General features: G+C 38.9%; 2 protein-coding genes across 2 annotated transcripts; one reads left to right on the forward strand and one right to left on the reverse strand.

Moving 5' to 3' along the window:
* Positions 1–2,822: 2,822 nt before the first annotated feature.
* Positions 2,823–4,940, reverse strand: LOC129729429 (zinc finger BED domain-containing protein 6-like). Its single transcript, XM_055687986.1, has 2 exons — positions 2,942–4,940; positions 2,823–2,886 (listed from the first exon to the last, which is right to left on the reverse strand). Exon 1 carries the CDS (start codon positions 4,875–4,877, stop codon positions 3,618–3,620), a length of 1,260 nt encoding a protein of 419 aa, XP_055543961.1. The 5' UTR covers positions 4,878–4,940; the 3' UTR covers positions 2,823–2,886; positions 2,942–3,617.
* Positions 4,941–15,831: 10,891 nt separating this feature from the next.
* LOC129729427 (serine/threonine-protein kinase polo) lies at positions 15,832–19,662 on the forward strand. The gene is made up of 8 exons (XM_055687985.1): positions 15,832–16,061; positions 16,266–16,379; positions 16,448–16,579; positions 17,089–17,313; positions 17,377–17,998; positions 18,052–18,379; positions 18,455–18,701; positions 19,324–19,662. Exons 3-8 carry the CDS (start codon positions 16,478–16,480, stop codon positions 19,513–19,515), a joined length of 1,716 nt encoding a protein of 571 aa, XP_055543960.1. The 5' UTR covers positions 15,832–16,061; positions 16,266–16,379; positions 16,448–16,477; the 3' UTR covers positions 19,516–19,662.
* Positions 19,663–22,504: the final 2,842 nt, after the last annotated feature.

Genomic DNA, 22,504 nt, shown 5'->3' on the forward strand with positions numbered 1-22,504 from the left:
TTTGTTATTGTTTAATAAGTGCGCGTTTACTGTTTTATATTTACAGTTTGTGTTTTTGATATGTGTCCCGCGTAGTTGCAGCGAAGGTTGTTCCGCTGCTACGTGAAGACCAGCGAAGGTTATTCCGCTGGCCCGTGATTCGAGTGTTTGTGTTTGGTGTTTGCTCGCCGAGTAGGGTAAGCTACGCTATTGGCTACCCCCGGCTAAGTGCCAAGGAGCAGAAGTTTTAACACCACCCGCCGAGGATTGTCGCAGCAGCTGGGAGTCCGGGAGCTGCAGAAGCAGCTGTAAAGCCACCCTAGACGACCATTCCGGAAATCGCCACCAACGACAGCTGAGGGAAAAACCGGAATAAACGCGATAAGTTTTTGTTTATTTATTTTGTTTATTTTTTCCCTCTGTTCTAGCAAAGATCCGAAAGTCCGTTAGAGGCATCTGGCCGCCCTGTAAGGGTTTCGCCGGGCAAATTTTCGTGTGTACAGGGTGACCCCCCTGTTACAGTTATTTGAGTACAAATCTAATTTTTTAGACTTTTTCACGCAATTTTTCAAACAAACTTGAAATTTGCCACCTGTTTTCGTAAGAAAGATACTACAAATACACTAAAACTTTGAAAGTATATTTAATGACGAATCAAACAAAAATGGTTTTGGAAAAATCAGTGAATATATTGCTGAGTTATATATTTTTTATGAAAACAAGAATTTTCAGCTTCAACCGCTCAATTAATTCACAGCCCTACAAATGGAGAAAAATGCAAGAGCTTCTTAAGTGACCTAGTGTAGGTTTAAGCACAGAGAACAGACGTTCATCTTCTTTTCAAAAGATGTGTAAAAACTTGCAACCGTCATTTACCACTAAGAGGTAATGCTCACGTTATGTGGCGCTTTTGTCGCTTACAAACCAAGCACTGATATCGATAAAATATCAATACAGCAATATTTATGCAGTGCAACTGGGGCACCACAAGACAGATGTATTTTGATTCAAATTTTTACACACGATTTTCAAATTTCTTTATATGAACATGAATGTCTGTTCTCTGTGGTTTAAGGTCTTGTTGAGTGTAACATTCGCTCATACCAGGAATTTTTCAAACACCTCTAAAATTTGAAGTTATGGTCAAAATACGGTTTTCAGCGCATACATTTTTTTTAACTCAGTCATTTCCTGACCGATTTTCAATATTTTAGCAGTTTTGGAAAGGGGATAAACAATTTTTTTTAAATATTTAGAGATTTGTACCAATATCACCAAAACATGTTGAGTGATTTGAGTTTAAATCTAAATTTTTAGACTTCTTAACGCAATTTTTAAACTTAACTTGAAATTTACCACCTATTTATGTAACAAAATTTATGTGATCCCCGTGGCTCCGTGGTTAGCGATGTTAATCGGTTAGCTCTTCCACACGGTTGTGAAATCGGAGTCGGTTCCCGATCCGGTCCAGGATCTTTTCGAGCTGGGAATTTTCTCGGCTCAGCACTCTGGGGCACAGTGTATCGTTGTATTTAGCCTGCACATGCCAAATGTGCCAAAAACAATATCGATAACGAATTCTCTGCACAAATCTAGTTGATCGAGACCGCTATTAGCTCCCAAGCTAGCGTGCGATATTGTTGTTTTGTGAGAAAGATACTACTAATGCACTAAAACTTTGAAAGTATATTCAATTTGTTTGAAAAATGCGTAAAATAATAGATTTAAACTCAAATAACTCAACATGTTTCAGTGATATTAGTACAAACCTGTATATATTTTGAAAGCTCTGTTTATCTCCTTTCGAAAACTGCTAAAATATTAAAAATTGGCCAGGAAATGACTGAGTTAAAAAAAGTTGTATGCACTGAGGTCCAAAAAACCGTATTTTGACCATAACTTCAGATTTTGGAGGTGTTTGGAAAATTTCTAGCATAAGGGAATGTTACACTGAACAAGACCTACAACCTACATTAGGTCACTTAAGAAGGTCTTCCATTTTTTCTCCATTTGTAGCACCGTGAAATAATTGTGCTATAAAAGCCAAAAATTCTGGATTTCATTAAAAATATATAACTCAGCTGAACATTCACCGATTTGCACAAAACCACTTTTGTTTGATTCGTCATTGAATATACTTTCAAAATTTTAGTGTATTTGTAGTATCTTTTTCACAAAACAGCTGGCAGATTTCAAGTTTGTTTGAAAAATTGCGTGAAAAAGTTTAAAAAATTATATTTAAACTCAAATAACTCAACATATTTTAGTGATATTAGTACAAACCTGTATATATTTTGAAAGCTCTGTTTATCTTCTTTCCAAAACCGCTAAAATAGTGAAAATCGGTCCAGAAATGACTGAGTTAAAAAAAAGTTGTATGCACTGAGGTCCTAAAACCCGTATTTTGACCATAACTTCAGATTTTGGGGGTGTTTGGAAAATTTCTAGTATGTTCGAATGTTTCACTCATCAAGACCTACAACGTACACTAGGTCACTTCAGAAGTTCTTGCATTTTTTTTTTCATTTGTAGCACAGTGTTATTTGTTCAGCTGCTAAAAACATAGCATTGCAAAACAAAACAGCGATTTGTAAATATTTTCCTCAATGAGTGACACTAACACATTCGTACGTAAATAGGTCTATTGCGACATGCTAAAAAACCGTTGCGTCTTTTCACACATGAAGCAAAATTAGCTTGGATGTCTGTTATCTGTGCTAGAAGCAGTAAAAAGCCTATCCAGCTTTTTACGCACCATAATGGCGGGTGCTATAATGCAAAGTTCGTAATAAATTACCCACCCTTTTGACAACTCTGCTTACACGCTCGTAAATAATAACTCATGATTTCTGGATTGCACTTTTCTCTTCAGAAATATAGTTTTAGTTTGAAGCTTAAGGAGAAAATCTGAAAGAAAAAATGGTATGTTTATACAAAATTCATGTTAAAACAATTATCGTACATTTAGTTCATTACATTTAGTTTTCCCCGGTCATTTTTCTGCCACTTTAAGTATAGCTGCGGGATTTCTTAATGGGTATTGGCATTCACAAACATGATCTCGGAAACATGCTTGCTCGATAATCTTGAACGTCTCTCACAGACCAACTGCCCTGCTTTCGAAAATACCCTTTCACACGGAACTGATGTGGCGGGAATACACAACCTTCTGAGCATTATCTGGTACAGTTTCGGATATATATGCTTCCTCGTTTCCCACCAGGCTAGTGGATCACTAGTTCGATGGATGAATGGTTCTGATAAGTATTTATCAAGCTCAACGATACTGCCTGCCGTTGAATCCGTTTTTCCTTGTAGCTTAAATACAGACTCGTCGAACTGCTGCCAAAAAGAAGAGGGACTCACTATTTGCTGAGCGACTAGATCAACTTGGGACTCTTCATTTGATGATGTTGGAAGCTGTTGTATCTTGTGCAGTAACGATTGATATGCGGCACGGAATTTTTGGTCATCTCCGAATCCCTGCTTTCGAAATCTTGGATCTAAGAGCATTGCCTGAGCTATTAGCTCGTTGGACTCACGCCCTCAAAAACGAGAACTCAACCCTTCGAGCAACTCAAAAACAAGCTTTTTGACGTTTGGAATTGGAGACTCTTCTAACTCTCGAAGGCGTCTACTTAGCAAACGTGATATAACTGTAGTTTTTGAAAGAGAAACGGTTTTTCAGATGATATTTCAATAGTCACGTCGTTAAATGTTCGTAAAACTTCAATACTCTCTTTGTAGGTTTCCCAGTCATTAGCATTTAGTGTGCATCGGGTAGCATCTAGCAGGGCTAGCGTAGATACGACTGCTTCTTTACTAAGTAGTAATCTTTCCATCATATCGAAGGTGGAATTCCACCGCGTAATAACATCTTGCTTAAATTTTAATTCTTTTTGTCCTAGTTTTATTTGCATTTCTCGTAATTTTGAAGAAGCATGACTGCTCTTTTTGAAAAATTGAACGGTGGTCTTGCACTTGTCTACTACCTCCGCAATTGAATTTGTTATTGCACATTGAACAATTAAATTCAGCGTATGAGCAAAACAACCCAAATGTCTCAGTTTTAAATTTGCAGCTGCTGCCTTCATATTGGAAGCGTTATCCGTTACTATTGCCGTAATTTTGTATTCAATATTGAATTTACGAAGAATTCCACTAATCCAGTCAGCGATATTTTCTCCTGTGTGTCTTTCCGTGAACTCTAACAAATACGACTTTAGGTTACCATTTTTGATAAAATGTGCAGTCAGGGCATAAAAGCTTGTGTTTGTTAGGCTTGTCCAACCATCGCACGTGAGACATATAGTGGGAGGATCTATTAGGTCAAGTTTAACCTTTTCCAATAGCTCATTATATACGGCAGGTAACAAACTATTTGATAATGTCTTTCGACTTGGCAAGTTATACGATGGATTTAGAAGTTCGATGAATTTGACGAACTCCTTATCCTCTACTATGGATAACGGATGATATTCTCTGCATATCATTGTTAATAGTTGGGTATCAATACTTCTGCTTTTCTGAATCGGCAACCGTTTTACAATGAACTGTGTCATGGAAGACTGTGGTTTCCCAGACGAGAACGAAACTGGAAGCGATCGTTGCTCTGCAGATTTTTGAGATGGTTCTCCGCTTTCATTATTTTCAGTCGTACTTATGTCAACAACAGCGTCTTTTCCTTTCTCCTTACTTACAACAGCATCTTTTCCTTTCTCCTTACTTTCCTGTCTATTCAAAGGAATCAACGGGTGTTTTCCTTGTAAATGTCGCTTTAAATTCGATGTGGAGCCGGATGACATTGAAATAGATGCGTTACAATAACGACAAATACCTTTTCCTTTTTCTTTAGTGAAATGATACCAAATATCACTGGATACTCTTCCAAGCAGCATTTTTCTCTAGAAGCAATTATTAAATTCAGAGCAGGTATAAGAAAGAGTTATGCTTACTGTATGAAATGATTATATATGTAAATACTAAGAATCGATAGATAAATATCAATCAGCGCATGCGGTCAAAATTCACTCTTTGAAGTTTAGCAAGTTTAGGAAACTTTCGAATTTTCCACTAATTTTTTTTTTGCTCAAAAATGTGTCACTAGCGAATGTATACAAAATGGAGTTAATATATTTGCAAATAACATGTTTGGCAACCTTCCAGTGTTGGAAGAGAGAGATATTATCGATATTATGCTTTGCAAACTTTCTGACGGTTGAATCCGTTTAATTGGCGCTGATACAGGTAAAAGAGATTTTCAATGCTGTTCGCACCTACGCGAATTCTCATATGTGATATTCTATCAAATTATGTGTGAGAACAAAAGCAAACATATTCCTTCCTTCTTTTTCGCAAGCAAAAATCAGACAAATATCAGCAGAGTCGTCAACGGAACGTCATGTTAGTGTGAGCAGCAGAGGGGGTTCACTGCTGTCAAATTTCATATATGTGTGCGTTATCGCAGATCAACTCTGGTCCATGACGTTTGTTGGTCCATGACGTTGTAACTAGGAACAATAATGGGGGAAAAAATCACTGCACAACACATTCGTGAAAGTTTTCCGCGGTTTCTCGTTTTAATTCTATAATATTTCACATCGATCAGTTTCGTGACCAAACAGAACCAAAACCAAAACAAACGCCATATTGCCGAATATGTTGGTTACACGATGCTTGACAGATAGATCCCCCCTGGTGAGCAGGCTGTTTTTTTTTTTTTTAATGTAAGCATGTCGGTCAGTGAATGGAACGAACTAGTGGGCGAGAAAGAGAAATGATAATGCATTGTGGGATAAAGAGGTGTAATATTAGGGTGTTTTTCCTTTTTCTTTTTCGGTTCGTTTCAAAACACATAGCTGTAATAGCTCATATTTGTTCGGTAGGTGCGGTGAGTTGTGTGAGTAGGTGAATCGATGAATCGTCGTCTGTGCAAACTGAGCGATAGCTCACTCACTCATCTGACTGAACTAGTTCTTTTTAACAGTTCATGAGCGGATCGCCCATCACTATTTCTGAGTAACGTCGCATATAACGACGTCCATTTTGAAAGATGATTACGATGTGCTTCAGTTTGTGACATATGTTTTTTAATTGTGTGCGCCTCAGAAGGCATTATAACTGTTTACTTTTATTACAAGGTAATTATTGATGAACATGTGGTGTCGTTTATTGGCCGTGGCGGATTTCTAGCCAGTAATGAAACTGAACTGTACCCAAAAAATGAGTAATGTCGTACTCAAATTTTGAGTAATAATGACCCATTTTAAAGACGCCTAGTGTTACTCAGTTTTGAGTATTTTTTTTAACTCTAATATTTAGGCCCAACCGCGAAGCATAACGAGGCCGAATATCTTTTGGAGTAGGGAAAAGCCAGCTTGAGTAGAGCCTGTATCCCGACTGCTCCTCCTCAAACAGGCATAAAAACCCTCTCATCTTTTTTTTTTTTAAATACAATTTAAAATTATTTGTCATTTAAGCCTACGACTAACATTAACATCAAAGTTTTTCTCTTTATAACTAAATGCTAATCCTTACTACTATTCGTTGAGGGTGATGGTTCCTTATCTCTTTGAAATCAAAACTTATATCTAAGTTCGGTGGATCATGTCTCTCAAAAAGAAGCGATGATTCATGTTTCTATAAAAAAGACGAACGAAAGAAAGAAGAAAAAAAAACGGAATTAGCGTGAAACTTTTTAAGATTGTTGTGTTGGGAGAAATTAGGAGAAAAAGCATAGAGATAATCAAATTCGATACTTGATATCTCTTAAAAAGTCGTAAATGGGTATTACAAGCGCGGGGTTGCGGCTAGCAAGCACACCCCGTATTTGCATTGTAAATGTCACTTTCTGTTTCCGGAGAGAATCCATAAGCTTGGCCCTTGCTCTGTGGTACTTAGGGCATACGAAGACTATGTGGTCAATATCTTCGTAACCTCCACATTCGCACAGATTACTATCGACTAAGTTTATTCGATAGAGGTGTGCGTTTGCAACATAGTGATTGGACATTAGGCGCGAAATAACTCGAATGAAATCACGAGTTAAATCTAACCCTTTGAACCAAGCTTTTGTAGACACTTTGGGCGAGATCGAGTGCATCCATCGCCCCAAATCACCAGAATCCCATTTTTCCTGCCAGTTTGCCAGAGCCAGTTGTCGGGGCAGATGTAAATACTCGGTATAGGTGATCGGTCTATCAAATATATCTCCTTCTATGGCACCCCTTTTTGCTAATAAATCAGCTTTTTCATTGCCTGGGATTGAGCAATGAGAGGGGACCCACACAAAGCAGATAATGAAAGACCGATCAACCAGCACTTCTAATATCCGTCTAATTTCCGGAAGGAAATAGGACGGGTGCTTGACCGGTTTAATCGATCGGAGAGCTTCGATAGAACTGAGGCTGTCCGAGAAGATGAAGTAATTGTCTGGTGTCTTGAGCTCGATAATTCGCAGCGAATTGTGTATGGCAGCTAATTCAGCTACGTATATGGAGCAGGGCTGTGCTAGTTTGCGAGATATGCGATGATCTGTTTTGAAAACGCCATATCCGGATTGTCCATCCATCACAGATCCGTCCGTGAAAAAGGAATTCTGTTTTGGGAGGTGGCCAAATTTTGCCGAAAATATTGATGGCACAACTGTTGGTTTGAGGTGATCGGGAATTCCATGGATTTCTTGTTTCATCGTCAAATCAAATACAACAGAAGAATTGTTGAGCGATGTTGAAATCTCACGGGATGGAGCAACAACCGAAGGGTTTATCTCCATGGACATGAACCGCTGATATACTGACATACAGGGTTTCTGAACAACTTCCAAACATTTCTCATAGTTCGCAATAAGCATTGGATTTGCTATTTCCGATCTAATGAGGAAACGAAAAGCCAACTCAAACAGCCTCTCTTTGAGTGGTAGTATTCCAGCTATGACCTCTAGGGACATGGTATGTGTCGACTGCATGCAGCCTAGAGCGATACGCAAACAACGGTATTGTATCCTCTCTAGCTTCAGCATGTGTGAAGCTGCCGTATTCTATAACGGGCAGAATCGCGGTTTGATAGAGTCGTATCAAATCCTCTGGATGGGCTCCCCATGATGTTCCTGTTACCATCCGAAGAAAATTGATCCTTGGTTGGCATCTTTGCTTCAGGTAATTGATATGTTTTTCCCATGTGCACTTAGAGTCATACCATACTCCGAGATATTTAAAGCTAGGTGACTGGGTGATGGGTCTTCCGGACAGAACTAGCTCCAAACGGGGTGGTGGTCGCTTTTTTGAGAAGACAACCATCTCCGTTTTTTCAAGCGAGAACTCAATTCCAAGACAGCTGGCCCAACTGGTCAGATTATCTAGCGTTTTTTGCAGGCTGTTTTTCATATCTACAGCCAGAGACGCCGTGACTGATACTACGCAATCGTCAGCTAACTGACGCATTGTGCAGCCGTCCGTCAAGCATGTGTCGATGTCACTGATGTAGAAGTTGTACAACAGCGGACTCAGACAAGAGTCTTGGGGGAGACCCATGTAGCTTGTTCGTGTTATTGTTGAAGAACCGTGGTTGAAAAGTAAATGCTTTTCAGACAGCAGGTTGATCAAAAAGTTTGTCAATATAGGGGAGAATCCTCTTTGATGCAGTTCCTCGGAAAGAATTTCGATTGAAACTGAATCAAATGCACCTGTGATATCCAGGAAAACCGAGGTCATTTGTTGTTTGCTGCCAAGAGCCATTTCTGCTTCTGTGGCTAGCAATGCCAGGCAATCGTTAGGGCCCTTGCCCCTACGAAAGCCGAACTGGGTCACTGACAGTTGGTTAGTTGTTTCTGCCCAGTTGTCAAGTCTGCGCAGGATCATTTTTTCAAGCAATTTGCGTATGCATGAGAGCATCGCAATCGGCCTGTACGAGCGGTGATCTGCGGCAGGTTTATCTGGCTTTTTGATTGCGATAATCTTAACCTGTCTCCAAGCTTTTGGGATCACATTGTTCCTGATAAGCTTATTAAACAGTTTAAGAAATCGTAGCTTGGCCGAGTCCGGCAGGTTTTTCATCAAATTAAATTTGATCCTGTCCGGTCCTGGAGCCTTGTTCTTACAAGACGCGAGGGCAATTGAAAATTCCAGCATTGAAAATTCTGGTTCTTCGATCGCCGTTGTGTCGCTGAACTTCTGCTGTGGTGGGACAGTATCTGGACATACCTTTTTCGCGAAATCATAGATCCAACGTTCAAAATATTCATTAGCCTCATTGTTGTCGGACCTATTGCGCATTTTCCGAGCCGTATTCCAGAGATAGCTCATAGAAGCATCTCTGGATAACGTGCTTATGAAATTTTGCCAGTACGATCTTTTTTTCAGTTTGTGCAGTTTAGCCTGTTTCAGTTCCAGCTCTCTAAACTGATCAAAAAGTTGAAAGGAATGATCTTTCCTGAATGCTAGGTATGCTCTTTTCAGAGTTTTTTTTCATCTCGGTGCATTCTTTGTCCCACCATTGTTTGTTAGGAAGAATTTTCAACTTGTTCTCAGGGGCGGGCCTCGTCTGAGATTGCAACGCGCTATCTAAAACTAATGTTGCAAGAAAGTTGTTTTTGTCTGATGGAGAAAGCTCGTCGGTTGTTTCGAGCTCCTGAGATGTCATGTTCGAGAATTTTACCCAATCAATATTCCGGGTGAGATCATACTCTACTTCGACTGTGGTAACAGACTGGAGCCTGCTCATAATCGAAATACTTATTGGCAAATGATCACTACCATGGGGATCTTGAATAATCTCCCATTTACAATCCAAAGCTATTGAGGAGGAACACATAGATAAATCTTAAGTGCTCTCACGTACGGGGGGCCTTGCTATTCTTGTAGCTAACCCAGGTATGTTCAATAGGGTCATATCGAACTCGCCTAGTAAGCTTTCAATAAGAATAGCCCGGTGGTCATCTCCAGGTGCTCCCCACGCCATTCCGTGAGAATTGAAATCTCCCAGGGTAAGGCGTGGAGTCGGCAGCAGTTCCCTTATTTGTGTCAGCTGCAACCGGTTAATAATAGCTCTAGGTGGAATGTAGGCTGATGCGACCGTAAGGCTCTCACCAGCTATTGTTATATGGCAAGCAACAATTTCTATGCCATCAATTGCTGGGAGAGGAATTCGGAAGAATGGATAGCATTTTTTGATACCAAGAAGCACTCCGCCATAAGAGTTTCCTCGGTCTAAACGAATTATATTGAAATCATGAACGGCTACTGTCGTATCCGTTGATAACCATGTTTCAGATAGCGCGAAAATATCGCATTTGCTATCGTGAAGCAGGAGTTTAAATTTATCTAGTTTGGGAATCAAGCTTCTACAGTTCCATTGTATGATCCTTGTTGTCGATTCGTCACTTCTGTTGTCTGATTTAGACATCGAAGGATACGAACGCGAGGAGGGGCCATTTGGTGCTTAGTTGCTTACCCAACATGCAAATTGTTGGAAGCCAAGCCGAAATCATACTTTTAAAAGTATCGGATAAACCAAAAGTGGTAAATATCCATTCATCTATCATTTTAAATGAAATACGTCCATCAGTAGACGGTATTTCAGATTCCGGAGACAGTTTATTGGCGGGAGCAGATTTCTTTCCCGGTAGTTTAGGGAACTCTTTATCAAAAGTGTTGCCCTCAGGATTAAGTTTGAATCCTGGAGGTGACGTCTTAGCAATATTTTGCTTAGAAGGTTGACCTCTTGGGGTGTCTGTATGCGTTTTCTTCTGCTCCTTTCTGGGAAGTTTGGGGGAAGATACGCTTGGTCGTTTCCGCACGGCCCCACTCGACGGAAGAGGTTGATATACCTCTTCGTCATCATTGGAATCATCCGTTTCCAAGCCGGAATAGGGATTTTCCTGTTGCTGTAAGGCAGTCTTCAACATTTGTGCAAATGACTGCTTACAGCGCTGTTTCGTAGATTTCTTCAACGCGTCTGAACGTAATTTGTATTTTGGGCACGCTTCAACTTCATGTGGGTCACCACCACAGAGACAGCATCTTGCCTGTTGATCGCCGCAAGTATGGTTAATCTCAGAGATTTCACCACACTTGGAGCATTTTGATTTATTGTTGCAGTAGGTTTTTGTGTGCCCTAACTGCAAACAATTCGTGCATGTCATAACTTTCGGTATGAAAAGTCTTACTGGGAGTCGAAGCTTGTGAAATTCGACATAATCCGGAAGCACTTTTCCCTCGAAAGTGACTCGAAACGAGTCATTCGGGGAGTATTTTCCCGTATTATCCTTGGAATACATTTTCCTGCATTCCAGAATTTTTATTTTTGGGAGGGAGGGATTTTTAAAGCATCCCCCACCTTCCATCACGTCCTTCTCGGTAAGATCCGGTTCGATGATAACACCCTCAATTTCAACTACGCGTGCCGGTATATAAACACGGTATTCGATGTTGAAATTCGGGTCCAGGACGACATCGTTCGCTTGTCGGGGATTCGAAAATGTTGCCTTCAGTCTATCAGCTTTGACCTTGTAAACTTCGGTCAAGCTCGAGTATTTTTCCTTCAGAGATTTACACATCTGTACAACTTTAAGAGGCTTGTTTTTGGGTCGAAAATACACGATCCAACGAAGACCAGGATGGTTCACCTGGTACATTTTAACCCGAGTTGCCCCGTCATTAGTGGATGGGGCAGTTGGGGCAGTTTTACGGGGTCTTTTACGCTTTTTAACGACGTCAAAAAAAAGCGTTGTTTCCATTATTCGGAATGTCAGAAAAATCCATTGCGGACTCGTCAGCTTCTGAGCAAGATGAGAGGTCCGGTGGAAGAGGCAATCCACCAACCGCCAAGCGGTTGTGAACTCTATGCCGCTAATAACTAATATATGAAATATATGGAAATATTTATATATTCAAAACTAAAAAGAATGGCTATATATAATAAAAGAGAGGAAATGCGAAATCAAAATATTTAAATTATATATATGTATATACGAGAATAAAGAAGGCAAAAAAGTAAAGGTTTTGTCACTTATCTTTAAATGTATGTGAATCAGCAGCACTGCCTGCGCTGTCTCCTCAACTGCAGAGCGGCGATGCCGTCCGCTTTCCCCCCGTCGGGGTTCCACAGCACACGCGCCAACTAACCACTACCACAGCTCCGTACTTCTCTACTGCGAGAATCGACCTTCGCTGATGCTGGATCAGCACGCCTTTCAGCACTCGCGCCAAAACTTTTTACTGAGCTATCTTCTATGTTTGACGTTTCAGCAAAATGAAAAATTACCGAACACTCGTCAGCTTTGTAAATTTACAAAACGCTCCACACTTAGTTCCTTTTACCGAACTCAGCAATCTTTTTAACGAGTTCTCAACAGCTGAGCCATCAGCAATCTGTTCAGTAATTCATTTGCTTGACGAGTGTTCGGTAATTTTTCATTCTCGCTGAAACGTCAAACATAGAAGATAGCTCAGTAAAAATTTACGAAGCGTTCATCAAAAATTGCTGCATGATTCGGTATTTACAAAGCTGACTTCCGTCACGAATTACCGAGCGTTCTGTAAGTTTACAAAGCTGACGATTCGTCACAAATTACCGAGCATTCTGTAAACGTAAAGTTTTTTCATGGTTACGAGAGAAATATGAACCATTGTGAAAGTTGCTATTGCAACTGTTGAATAATTTTAGAAAGGAATTTCTGATTGTTTAGATCGATTATACTGGTGTTCCCAGCACATTCGAGTAAAAACTTGATACGTTTAATGTTATGATGAATACAGGCTTTTTGTTGCAGGCTTCTAGTATACTGCTCTCCTGTGGTGGAAAAATTTCCATATGCTGACTGAATAGATCGTGTACCTCCACGTCGTTTTCTTGTAGATTTGAAAGTAAGATATCCATTTTTTTTTTAAATTACACGCGAAACACTTAAAAACTCAGCTTCGGAACTCTGAATATTTGAAAACGGCGGACATTTGATGTTTCGTTTCGACAGATGCAGAAAAATTGCCGAACAGTATAGTAAAAAAACAACAAGAGTTCAGTTAAACAATTGAAGAGTTTTCAGCAACACCTAGGAAGATGCTGACAGATCGTCAAATATTTACTGAACTTTATGAAAGTGCAGAACATACTTTAGTTTACAGAAAAGGTCAGTAATGTTTTTTGCTGAGCTCGTCAAGTGCCTTTTGCATAACGGTAATTCGGTAAAAACTTCAACCGACATCAGTTATTTTTAAGAAAATTACAAAATGATCAGTATTTTTTCAAATTTACTAAACATGACCGTAATAAAAATTACTGAACAATTAAAACGAGAATAAGTGTATACCGAAAGATCTGTGATGTTTGTTTTTTGTTCACTTTGATTATTTAAGAAAACCTGAAATATGACGTAAATTTATATTAATATTTTTATTCAAATGTTATTGAAAATTTTAACTATTGAAAACTAAAAAAAATCAAAAATCGACGTTCGCCGCACCGAATTTACATGAGTGAAAATCAAACGTTTTTTACTGCTGTGGACTGTGCATGAACTTCATGCCAGTTGTGCTCATAGTTTCAAAGCCGAAGATCTCTCGGATGTGTCCATTAACATGGCGGTGTAAACTATTTACGTAGCATGCAACAGATGCTCGGAATTAGAAGCAAATAATGTGATGGTTTGATGCCTGAAATATTTACAAATTTTATCATCATATACTTACGAAAAAATTGCTTCTTGCTGAATTTGTTGGAAAACGTCCTCCATTCTTTTTTCTTTCGCAGGAACTTCAGCGTTCAAACGCACCGAGAATGTGACTTGACAACCAGAAGGAGAACAACGAAAAGAGAAAATTTGACAGCGCTATAGTTGGTCCGGTAGTTTTTTACCAATATTCGGTAAAAGTTTAATTTACCTAACAGTTCAGTAGAAAGTATAGCAGTATTCAGTAAAATTATTTGTTGAATACAGAAAATATGTAAAGTTATATCAATTTTACAAACTACTCTGGATTTTCTTAAACTTACCGATCGAAATTGTAATAATAATATCGTACTTTTATTATCTGATTGAGTGTGTAGGTATCTTGTTTTAGTTATCTTTGCAAAAAGTCAACATTGAGTAGTTTGAACCCAATATTGGATGAAAAATCAAACTGGTTTAAAATTCATAACCCGCGTGATGAGATTGATTTCGCGAAAGTGGCAGAGATTTCTTTGATATTGGTAGTTTTGGTTTTGAATTAGTGATTTTAAGTGACGAACGTGCTTGTGTGCTTCTGTTTTTAAATAATACCCGCCAATTAGGAAGAAGATTAAAATTACATTGTGAGAATTCAATCGAATGGAATTAACTGAAATCTACCCAAGCATAGTTTAAAAGATTGAACTAAACGTTGGGTATTTTTGATGTATTATTACTCTTAGTGCTACCACATACATAAGATATACGTAACACTCAGGAAGAAATCTTCCAAAAAAGTTGGTACAAAATGAACTACTCGAAAGTAACAACACATACATAAGACATACGTAACACTGGCGTTTTTTTCTGGTACACTTTGCCCCATAGTACTCCGTACCTCGCCTTGTCAAACTGCTCGATAAATAATGAACAAAATGAATTTTCTTTTTCTCGGCCTTATTGAGCCCCAAAGAAAATCCCATAAGGAACTGTCAAAAAGTTATTTACAAAATCAATGCAGCATTTTTCAAGTAGGAACGAGACAAATGCAGGGCTGCGCAGGTACACTGCCTTTAAAAACAACTCAAACAGAGGTTTTTTTACAGAGGTTGGTACTTTCGAGTAGTTCATTTTGTACCAACTTTTTTGGAAGATTTCTTCCTGAGTGTTACGTATGTCTTATGTATGTGGTAACAACCTCTGTAAAAAAAACCTCTGTTTGAGAAGTTTATGGAGGTTGTGTACCTGCACAGTCCTGCATTTGTCTCGTTCCCACTCGAAAAATGCAGTATTGATTTTGTAAACAACTTTTTGACAGTTTCGTAAGGGAATTTGTTGAGGGCTCGAGTAGAGCCGCTATGAAGAAAATTCATTCCGTTCATTTTCGTCGAGCAGTTCATACTGGTGTTGGTACCGGGTGATGTGGGGCAAAGAGTACCAAAAAAAAAATCTCCAGTGTTACGTATGTCTAAGTATGTGGTACCACCCTCTGAATAAAATCACAGTTTGAGTTGTTTTTGAAGGCAGTGTACCTGCGAAGCCCTGCATTTGTCTCGTTCCTACTCGAAAAATGCTGCATTGGTTTTGTAAATAACTTTTTGACAGTTCCTTATGGGATTTTCTTTGGGGCTCGATAAAGCCGAGAAAAAAAATTCATTTTGTTCATTATTTGTCGAGCAGCAGTTGGACAGGACGAGGTACGGAGTACTATGGGGCAACGTGTACGCCAGTGTTACGTATGTCTTATGTATGTGGTTCGCCTATATACCAACTGTGTGTTTTAAATTTTTCATTTTAAAAATTAAAGGGCTATGATATAAAATTTAAAAAAAAATCACGATTTGCTCAAAAAATTACGCTTCTGATATATAAAATATCCTGATCCTGATTATATACCTGATATATAAAAATCAAAAATCCGTTGTTGCAACTAGTTAGAAAAGACAAATACACTTCTGCTTTTGAAACTTCGATTACTTTTCAGCAAAAACGTTTCTGAATATTTTTGACATTACACACTCAAACCCGAGTAAAGCTAAGAATTACAACAATTTGAGAGTTTGGCTCAGTTCGGTAAATCAAAAGTTTTCATTTTCCGGAATTTTATCGGATTATATAAACTGAGTTAGTGTTACTCAGTTTAGAGTACAATTGAAGGACCGTGTATGTTGAGATTGTTATTATTTTCTAAACTTTTACACAACGCTGTTCTATCCTGAACATGCATTAACATTTGAAAAATCGAATTCGCCTTCGCCTGACTTTTTTTTCACCAATACAAGCTCGAAATTATTCCGCATATTAGTTCGTTGTCGTCGGTTACAAACTACAAAGCCCGCAAAAGTGCTTTCCTCCATCATTTTTGGAACGGAAAATCTCGTGTGCACCGGTTGTTCGAGGATATTCAAGTTTACTCCTTGAATCCTGTATACATACGGTTCGTAGACAAATGTTTTGTGTATTGGCATTAACGAAGCAATTTCGTTAAGAGTTTGTTGCGAAGTTTATTCGGTGAAGTTAGGAAATGTTTTGCGTTACTTCTGTTTGTTAAATTTGTATTGCATTAATTACTAATATAAAACAGAATAGATCTGTTTCTCATATAATCTTTACAAAATAATTTCTCATATCTGTTATCCAGCTGGCGACCGTTTATGCTCGACAATTTGAAATTCGCCCCAGTACAAAACCAGTAAGAAAAAGAAGAAACCGATAGTATTTGTGTCCTGTCTGTATCGAAAGCAACTGAATCGTGGTAAGAATGAATTTTTAAAATATTTCAATAAGTATCAATTCAAGATTTCTGATATTCATCTTGAGTAGAATTGGTGAGCAGACTGCGATTCGGCCAATATGAGCTCCGCTAAGCCTGATGATAAATCTAACGATATCCCGGAGAAACTTTACGATGCAGCTACGAAGAAAACCTACAAGCGATTGCGGTTTTTTGGGAAGGTGAGTTAAATAATTAAGTTTGAATATCTCACAAAATAGTGTCCTGCGTGTTCACTACAAACAGTTTACATACTAATATATTGATAGCACTGCTACAGCGATTATTGCTATCTGCAGCTTTTATTCATAACCTCAATTTCAATGTCGAATGACCTGTTTATTGTGTGAAGACCCATGAAAATTTAAAAACCTCGAAACCAGGTTAATAATTAATGAATACCAATCATTTCTACGGTTATCAAGACATAAACTATGCACATTCTTTCACCGGATTCAAACAAAATTGATTATTTTCGTAAGCCGGAGTGGATTTTCAAAGGTTGTAACTAACCTAATGGACCTAACACCTGATGTATTGGGATCTGTAAGATGTTTAATTGATTAGTTATGTTTTGCTCTAAATGTTTATTGTAATAATTCGCATGGCTTTGAGCAATTTAAATTCCGGTCTACTAAATGATTTTTTTATTGTACCGGTGTTTCACATACTTCTATTCGTTCTATTCCAGGGAGGTTTCGCCAAGTGCTATGAAATCATGGATGTCGTTACAATGGAAGTGTTCGCCGGAAAGATCGTTTCCAAGAAGCTAATGATGAAACACAATCAGAAGGAAAAAATGACACAGGAAATTACCATACACCGATCACTTAATCACAAGAACATTGTTGGCTTCCATAGCTTCTTTGACGATCCTTTGAACATTTATATTGTTCTTGAGCTCTGCAAGAAACGGGTTTGTTAGATTATTTCTGGTAAATAGCATTTTTAATACATATTGTTTTCTTTCTACTCACAGTCGATGATGGAATTACACAAGCGGCGGAAAATTATCACCGATTATGAGTGTCGTTACTACATTCATCAAGTTTTAACGGGTGTAAAATATCTGCACGACAGAAACATTATTCATCGAGACTTAAAATTGGGTAATCTTTTTCTCAATGATGAGTTGCACGTCAAAATTGGCGATTTTGGATTGGCAACCAAAATTGAGTACGAGGGAGAGCGTAAGAAGACACTGTGCGGTACGCCCAACTACATTGCACCGGAGATATTGAACAAAAAAGGCCATAGCTATGAAGTAGATATTTGGTCAATCGGTTGTGTTATGTACACGCTTCTTGTTGGACAACCTCCGTTCGAAACGAAAAGTTTGAAAGATACGTACACAAAAATTAGAAAATGCGACTATCGTCTTCCTGCGACCCTCCGGTCCAGCGCCGCTGAGATGATATGTTCTATGTTGCAATCGGATCCGATAAAACGGCCCAGTGTGACACAGTTATTTGATTTTGAGTTTATCTCTTGTAGCCACATTCCAGCTTCTCTTCCAATTTCATGTCTAACAATGGCACCACGAGCCGATCAACTTGAATCTGCAGATCGCGCGGGTAGGAAACCACTCGCTGAAGTTAATGGTATTTGCATTACAATTTTAATACATGTTATTCTAATGTTGCCTTGATTTTAGATGATACTCGATTTGAATCATCCTTCTTGAAAAACAACCTCCATGATGCAATAACTGCATCCGGAACAATGTCAAGACACAATGAAGGATATCGCACCGATATTGAGAACTTGTACAAACAACTTAGCTCGTTAATTGCATCAAAGCCGCCGAAATTAATGGCAAACTTAGACGACGAAAACACTGACCCAGCAGTACAACCACTTTTTTGGGTTTCGAAATGGGTAGATTACAGCGATAAGTACGGGTTTGGGTACCAGCTCTGCGACGAAGGTATGGGAGTAATGTTCAATGATACCACCAAACTGATCATGCTTGCCAATGGATTGTGAGTATTATTAATCAAACAATCAAAATAAAACAATAGTGAAAATATGAACAATCAAAACAATATTTTTTTTAGAAACGTTCATTTCATCGACAAAGAGGGTGTAGAGACATACATGGATGTTAACAACTATCCGCCTCAGATGGAGAAAAAAATGAAACTTTTGTCCTATTTCAAACGCTATATGACAGAGCATTTAGTAAAAGCCGGTGCTGGTGCCGTAAACATTGAAAGTGATCAGATATCGCGTATACCTCATTTGCACACTTGGTTCCGAACAATGTGTGCAGTGGTAATGCATCTGACTAATGGTACCGTGCAGGTGAGTAATTTATACAAATTCGTTTATGTATTGCTAAGACAGTTGCAATGCGGATTCTGTAATATGAATTACATTATTACTGTTAATTGCTTAAAAAACTCAATGTTTATATCTATGGATTGTTATGGAGGGGCGTGTTCCATTAAAAACCAAGCCAACCGGTCTAGGTTCAATCCTAGCTGACGCCGGGAGTTTTATTAGGGAACGCGAGTGAAACTTGGTTGATGACAACTAAGTGACAAACGAGCTACTTGTCCAAAATCTAGCCGACCAAAATATCGAAAATTTTCACAAAACATAAAATGAAACTGTTATATTATATCAGCTGGTAAAATAAAATTTAAACAATTAATGTGTAATGTCACGGTTCATAGAATTTTTTTAAAATTTATATGAGCAGTTGTCCACGGGGAGGGGGGTCAAAATCGTTTAAAATCTGTCCACGTGGTAGGTGGATGGACCCTTAGGCGTTGTGCAACATTACCAATTCAGTTTCCGTTTGTTTTGTTTTTTGAGGTCAGCTCGATCACTAAATGAATAAAACAATGAGCAACAAAGCCTAAAAAATTGCAAAAAAAAAAAACAAACTTATAGGTATGTTCTCTTTTTATATGTTTTCCAGCTCAATTTCTCTGATCACCAGAAAATCATTCTGTGTCCCCTCATGCGTGCCGTCACACTTATGGACAACAACAAGAATTTTCGAACATATCGCATCTCCACCATCCAGGAACAAGGGTGCTCAAGCGATCTGTACCAAAAAATACGATATGCACATGAAAAACTAAAGAAACTGCTAGAGAAACTTACGTAGATAGAAGCAACTTACATACACACTGATAGATTTAGATTTTAAACCAGTAAAACAATCCAATGAGCAGTTTCCATTCCAATGTCTGTCTCAGATTCAATGAATACTTCGATTTATGTGGTGCAATTTTGCGCACAGCATTTCTGTTAGGTAAGTATTTTATATTGCTAAAATCTACATAGAGATTATAAGCAGTAATGTAACTATTCGTTTGGAAACTGTTGAAAATAGTTTAATTTCATTTATAGAAAAAAAAAGCGAGAACAATATCGAACATCAAGAAACAGAAAAGGTTACTTTTGTAAGCAAACTGTTTTAATAAGAGCGACATCGTAGGTAATATCTTGTTTATTGTAAGGTTTAGCTGTTTTTCCAGCCGCTATAAACGAATAGTTATGTTATTAGAGTACTGTGGTTTGAATCACTTTGAATATCTACAGCGAAGAGAGCGGACTATAGAGCTAAACTTCATTCAGTATTCATTTGAGTTCAACATGGATATATAAAAAAGCACAGCGTGCATGTTGTGCCTTACATTACATCCTCACTAAAGCGTTATGTAAGAGATTATATTAAAGACGTTTTTCCAGTTGATTTATCATTTTCATGTTTGAAAATACGATCAATTCGTTAAGATCGGTTTAGCTACGCTATGTGACGGTACAAATGATACTATCAATAAAACGAAAAGTAAGTAAAACAGAATGTAGATAAACGCCAGTTAGAATAAACAAATATTTTCATACATAACAGTTCAAAATACATAATTGAAGAATATACCTATCTGTTCTATTGCCATTTCCGCGAAATATTAAATCACGGTGGAGCCGCTCTAGTGGCATCCAATTTTTTTGAAGTAACTTAAAATAATTTTTTTTTCAGTGATCAAATTTCTGAACATTTTCAAATGAAAGGTCAGGTAGTTCCCCTAATGTCATCTTTTGACAACTGCACCATTTTTTTTCAAATCCGCACGTTCACGAGACACAAAGAAACGTGAAAAATGTAGGGCATGAAAAAGTTTTTGTGAGGAGAACTTTTTTTTTCTTCTTAAGAGTGCCCACATTGATTTGTTCATAAGAGTTTTAGGCAACTAGATAATCTGTCATCGATCCTATGGTTACTAATAAGTCAGCAGCATAATCTTCTGCGGGATCGTAATGAAAACCCAATCTATCGCATGAAGTTTCTAGGTTCGATTTTCTGCGCACTGCGTCCAAGTTATTCTGTTCTCTTACATCAACGGAGCGATTTATCGACGTTTGAAATCAGATGGCAAATTGGTATCTGGATACACGGAACTTTAAAATTTTCGCTTCAGTCAGATTAAATTAGTCTAAAGTATTAATAATACTTCATCTGTTTTTTGTGGCAGATCTGCTGCTTCAGCACAGTGCAATTGAAACTCCGCAACATTATAGTTTTCATTTCAACATTCAAGAATTAATTGTAAATCCAGAGATTTGTAGGAATGCAATAGAGCCTATTTAGCGAAACATGAACAGAAATCAATGTTTTTTGAGGAGCAAAAACTACTTCATTTCACCAGCTAACAGAAACATTGCAGCATGAGCAAATATGATCTAAGTCAGTGTGCATTTTAGAGAAAATTGAACAGATTGATTAGATCCGAGCAATGGATAATTAAATCAGTGCATATGTTACTTGCTTACTTTACTTTTATGGCGACAGATCATTAAGATCCTATGCCGAATCCAGAATACGTCTCCACAAAACTCGGTCTTGGGCTGCTACTCTCCATTCTCCCCTTACACCCGCTGCTCTGGCATCCTCGTCGACAGCACACATCCAGCGCGTGCGCGGTCTGCCTCGAAGTCGTCGGCCTCTATCCGGTTCTCTACTAAATATTATCTTTGCCGGTCGATCATCCGCCATCCGTGCTACATGGCCAGCCCACTGTAACCTGCCGTGTTTCATCAGCTTGACAATATCAGCGTGTTTGTATACTTTGTACAGCTCGTGATTCATGCGCCTGCGCCACACCCCGTTCTCTAGTCTGCCTCCGAGTATTGATCGCAGGATTCTACGCTCGAAGACCCCAAGCGCTCGTCGATCGGCCTCCTTCCACGTCCACGATTCATGTCCGTAGAGCGCCACCGGGAGGATCAGAGTCCTATAGAGCGCAAATTTCGTACGGATCTGTAGGCTACGGGACCTAAGCTGGCTACGCAATCCGTAATAAGCCCTATTCGCCGCCGCAATCCGCCTCTTCACCTCGTGGCTCACCTCGTTGTCACATGTCACGAGAGTACCAAGATAAATAAATTCGTCGACCACTTCGAAAGTATCCCCATCCATCTCCACCGCAGCACCAACACCCGTAGAACTACCACGCTCTCTGCCAGCCACCATGTACTTCGTTTTGGCAGTGTTTATGGTGAGTCCAATTCTCGCAGCTTCCCTTTTGAGAGCCGTAAAGGCCTCCTCAACTGCTCTACGGTTAACAACAATTAAATCAATGTCGTCCGCAAAGCCCAGAAGCATTTGAGACTTAGTGATGATGGTGCCGCTCCTCTGCACACCTGCCCTTCGTATCGCACCTTCCAAAGCTATGTTGAACAGCAAGTTCGAGAGCCCGTCACCTTGCTTCAGACCATCTGACGTCACAAACGCGTCCGAAAATTCGCCCGCTGTCCTGACGCATGATGTGAAACCGTCGAGCGTCGCACGTTCTAGCATTATTTGCCATAGCTCGTTGCGTTTCACTGTATCGTACGCCGCTCGAAAGTCTATAAGCAGATGATGTGTCTGCAGGTTGTGTTCTCGAAGCTTGTTGAGGATCTGTCTCAAGGTGAACATCTGGTCCGTTGTAGATCGCCCCACTCGAAAACCGCATTGGTATTCTCCAACAAAGGCTTCCTGCAACGGCCTCAGTCGCTGAAACAGGATACGGGAGAGAATTTTGTAAGCGGAATTGAGGAGGGTTATGCCTCGATAATTACTACACTCGAGTCTATGTCCCTTCTTGTAG

The sequence above is a fragment of the Wyeomyia smithii genome, chromosome 3, assembly GCF_029784165.1.
Source record: "Wyeomyia smithii strain HCP4-BCI-WySm-NY-G18 chromosome 3, ASM2978416v1, whole genome shotgun sequence".
NCBI classification, from domain to species: Eukaryota; Metazoa; Arthropoda; class Insecta; order Diptera; family Culicidae; genus Wyeomyia; species Wyeomyia smithii.

What these genes read in the sequence shown, in the direction of transcription:
- LOC129729429 (XM_055687986.1), bottom strand. Translation starts at nt 4,877, where the DNA reads ATGCTGCTTGGAAGAGTATCCAGTGATATTTGGTATCATTTCACTAAA.
- LOC129729427 (XM_055687985.1), top strand. Translation starts at nt 16,478, where the DNA reads ATGAGCTCCGCTAAGCCTGATGATAAATCTAACGATATCCCGGAGAAA. An exon ending in ATCATGCTTGCCAATGGATT is followed by an intron (nt 18,380 to 18,454) that starts GTGAGTATTATT and finishes TATTTTTTTTAG; the next exon opens with AAACGTTCATTTCATCGACA. An exon ending in TGACTAATGGTACCGTGCAG is followed by an intron (nt 18,702 to 19,323) that starts GTGAGTAATTTA and finishes TATGTTTTCCAG; the next exon opens with CTCAATTTCTCTGATCACCA.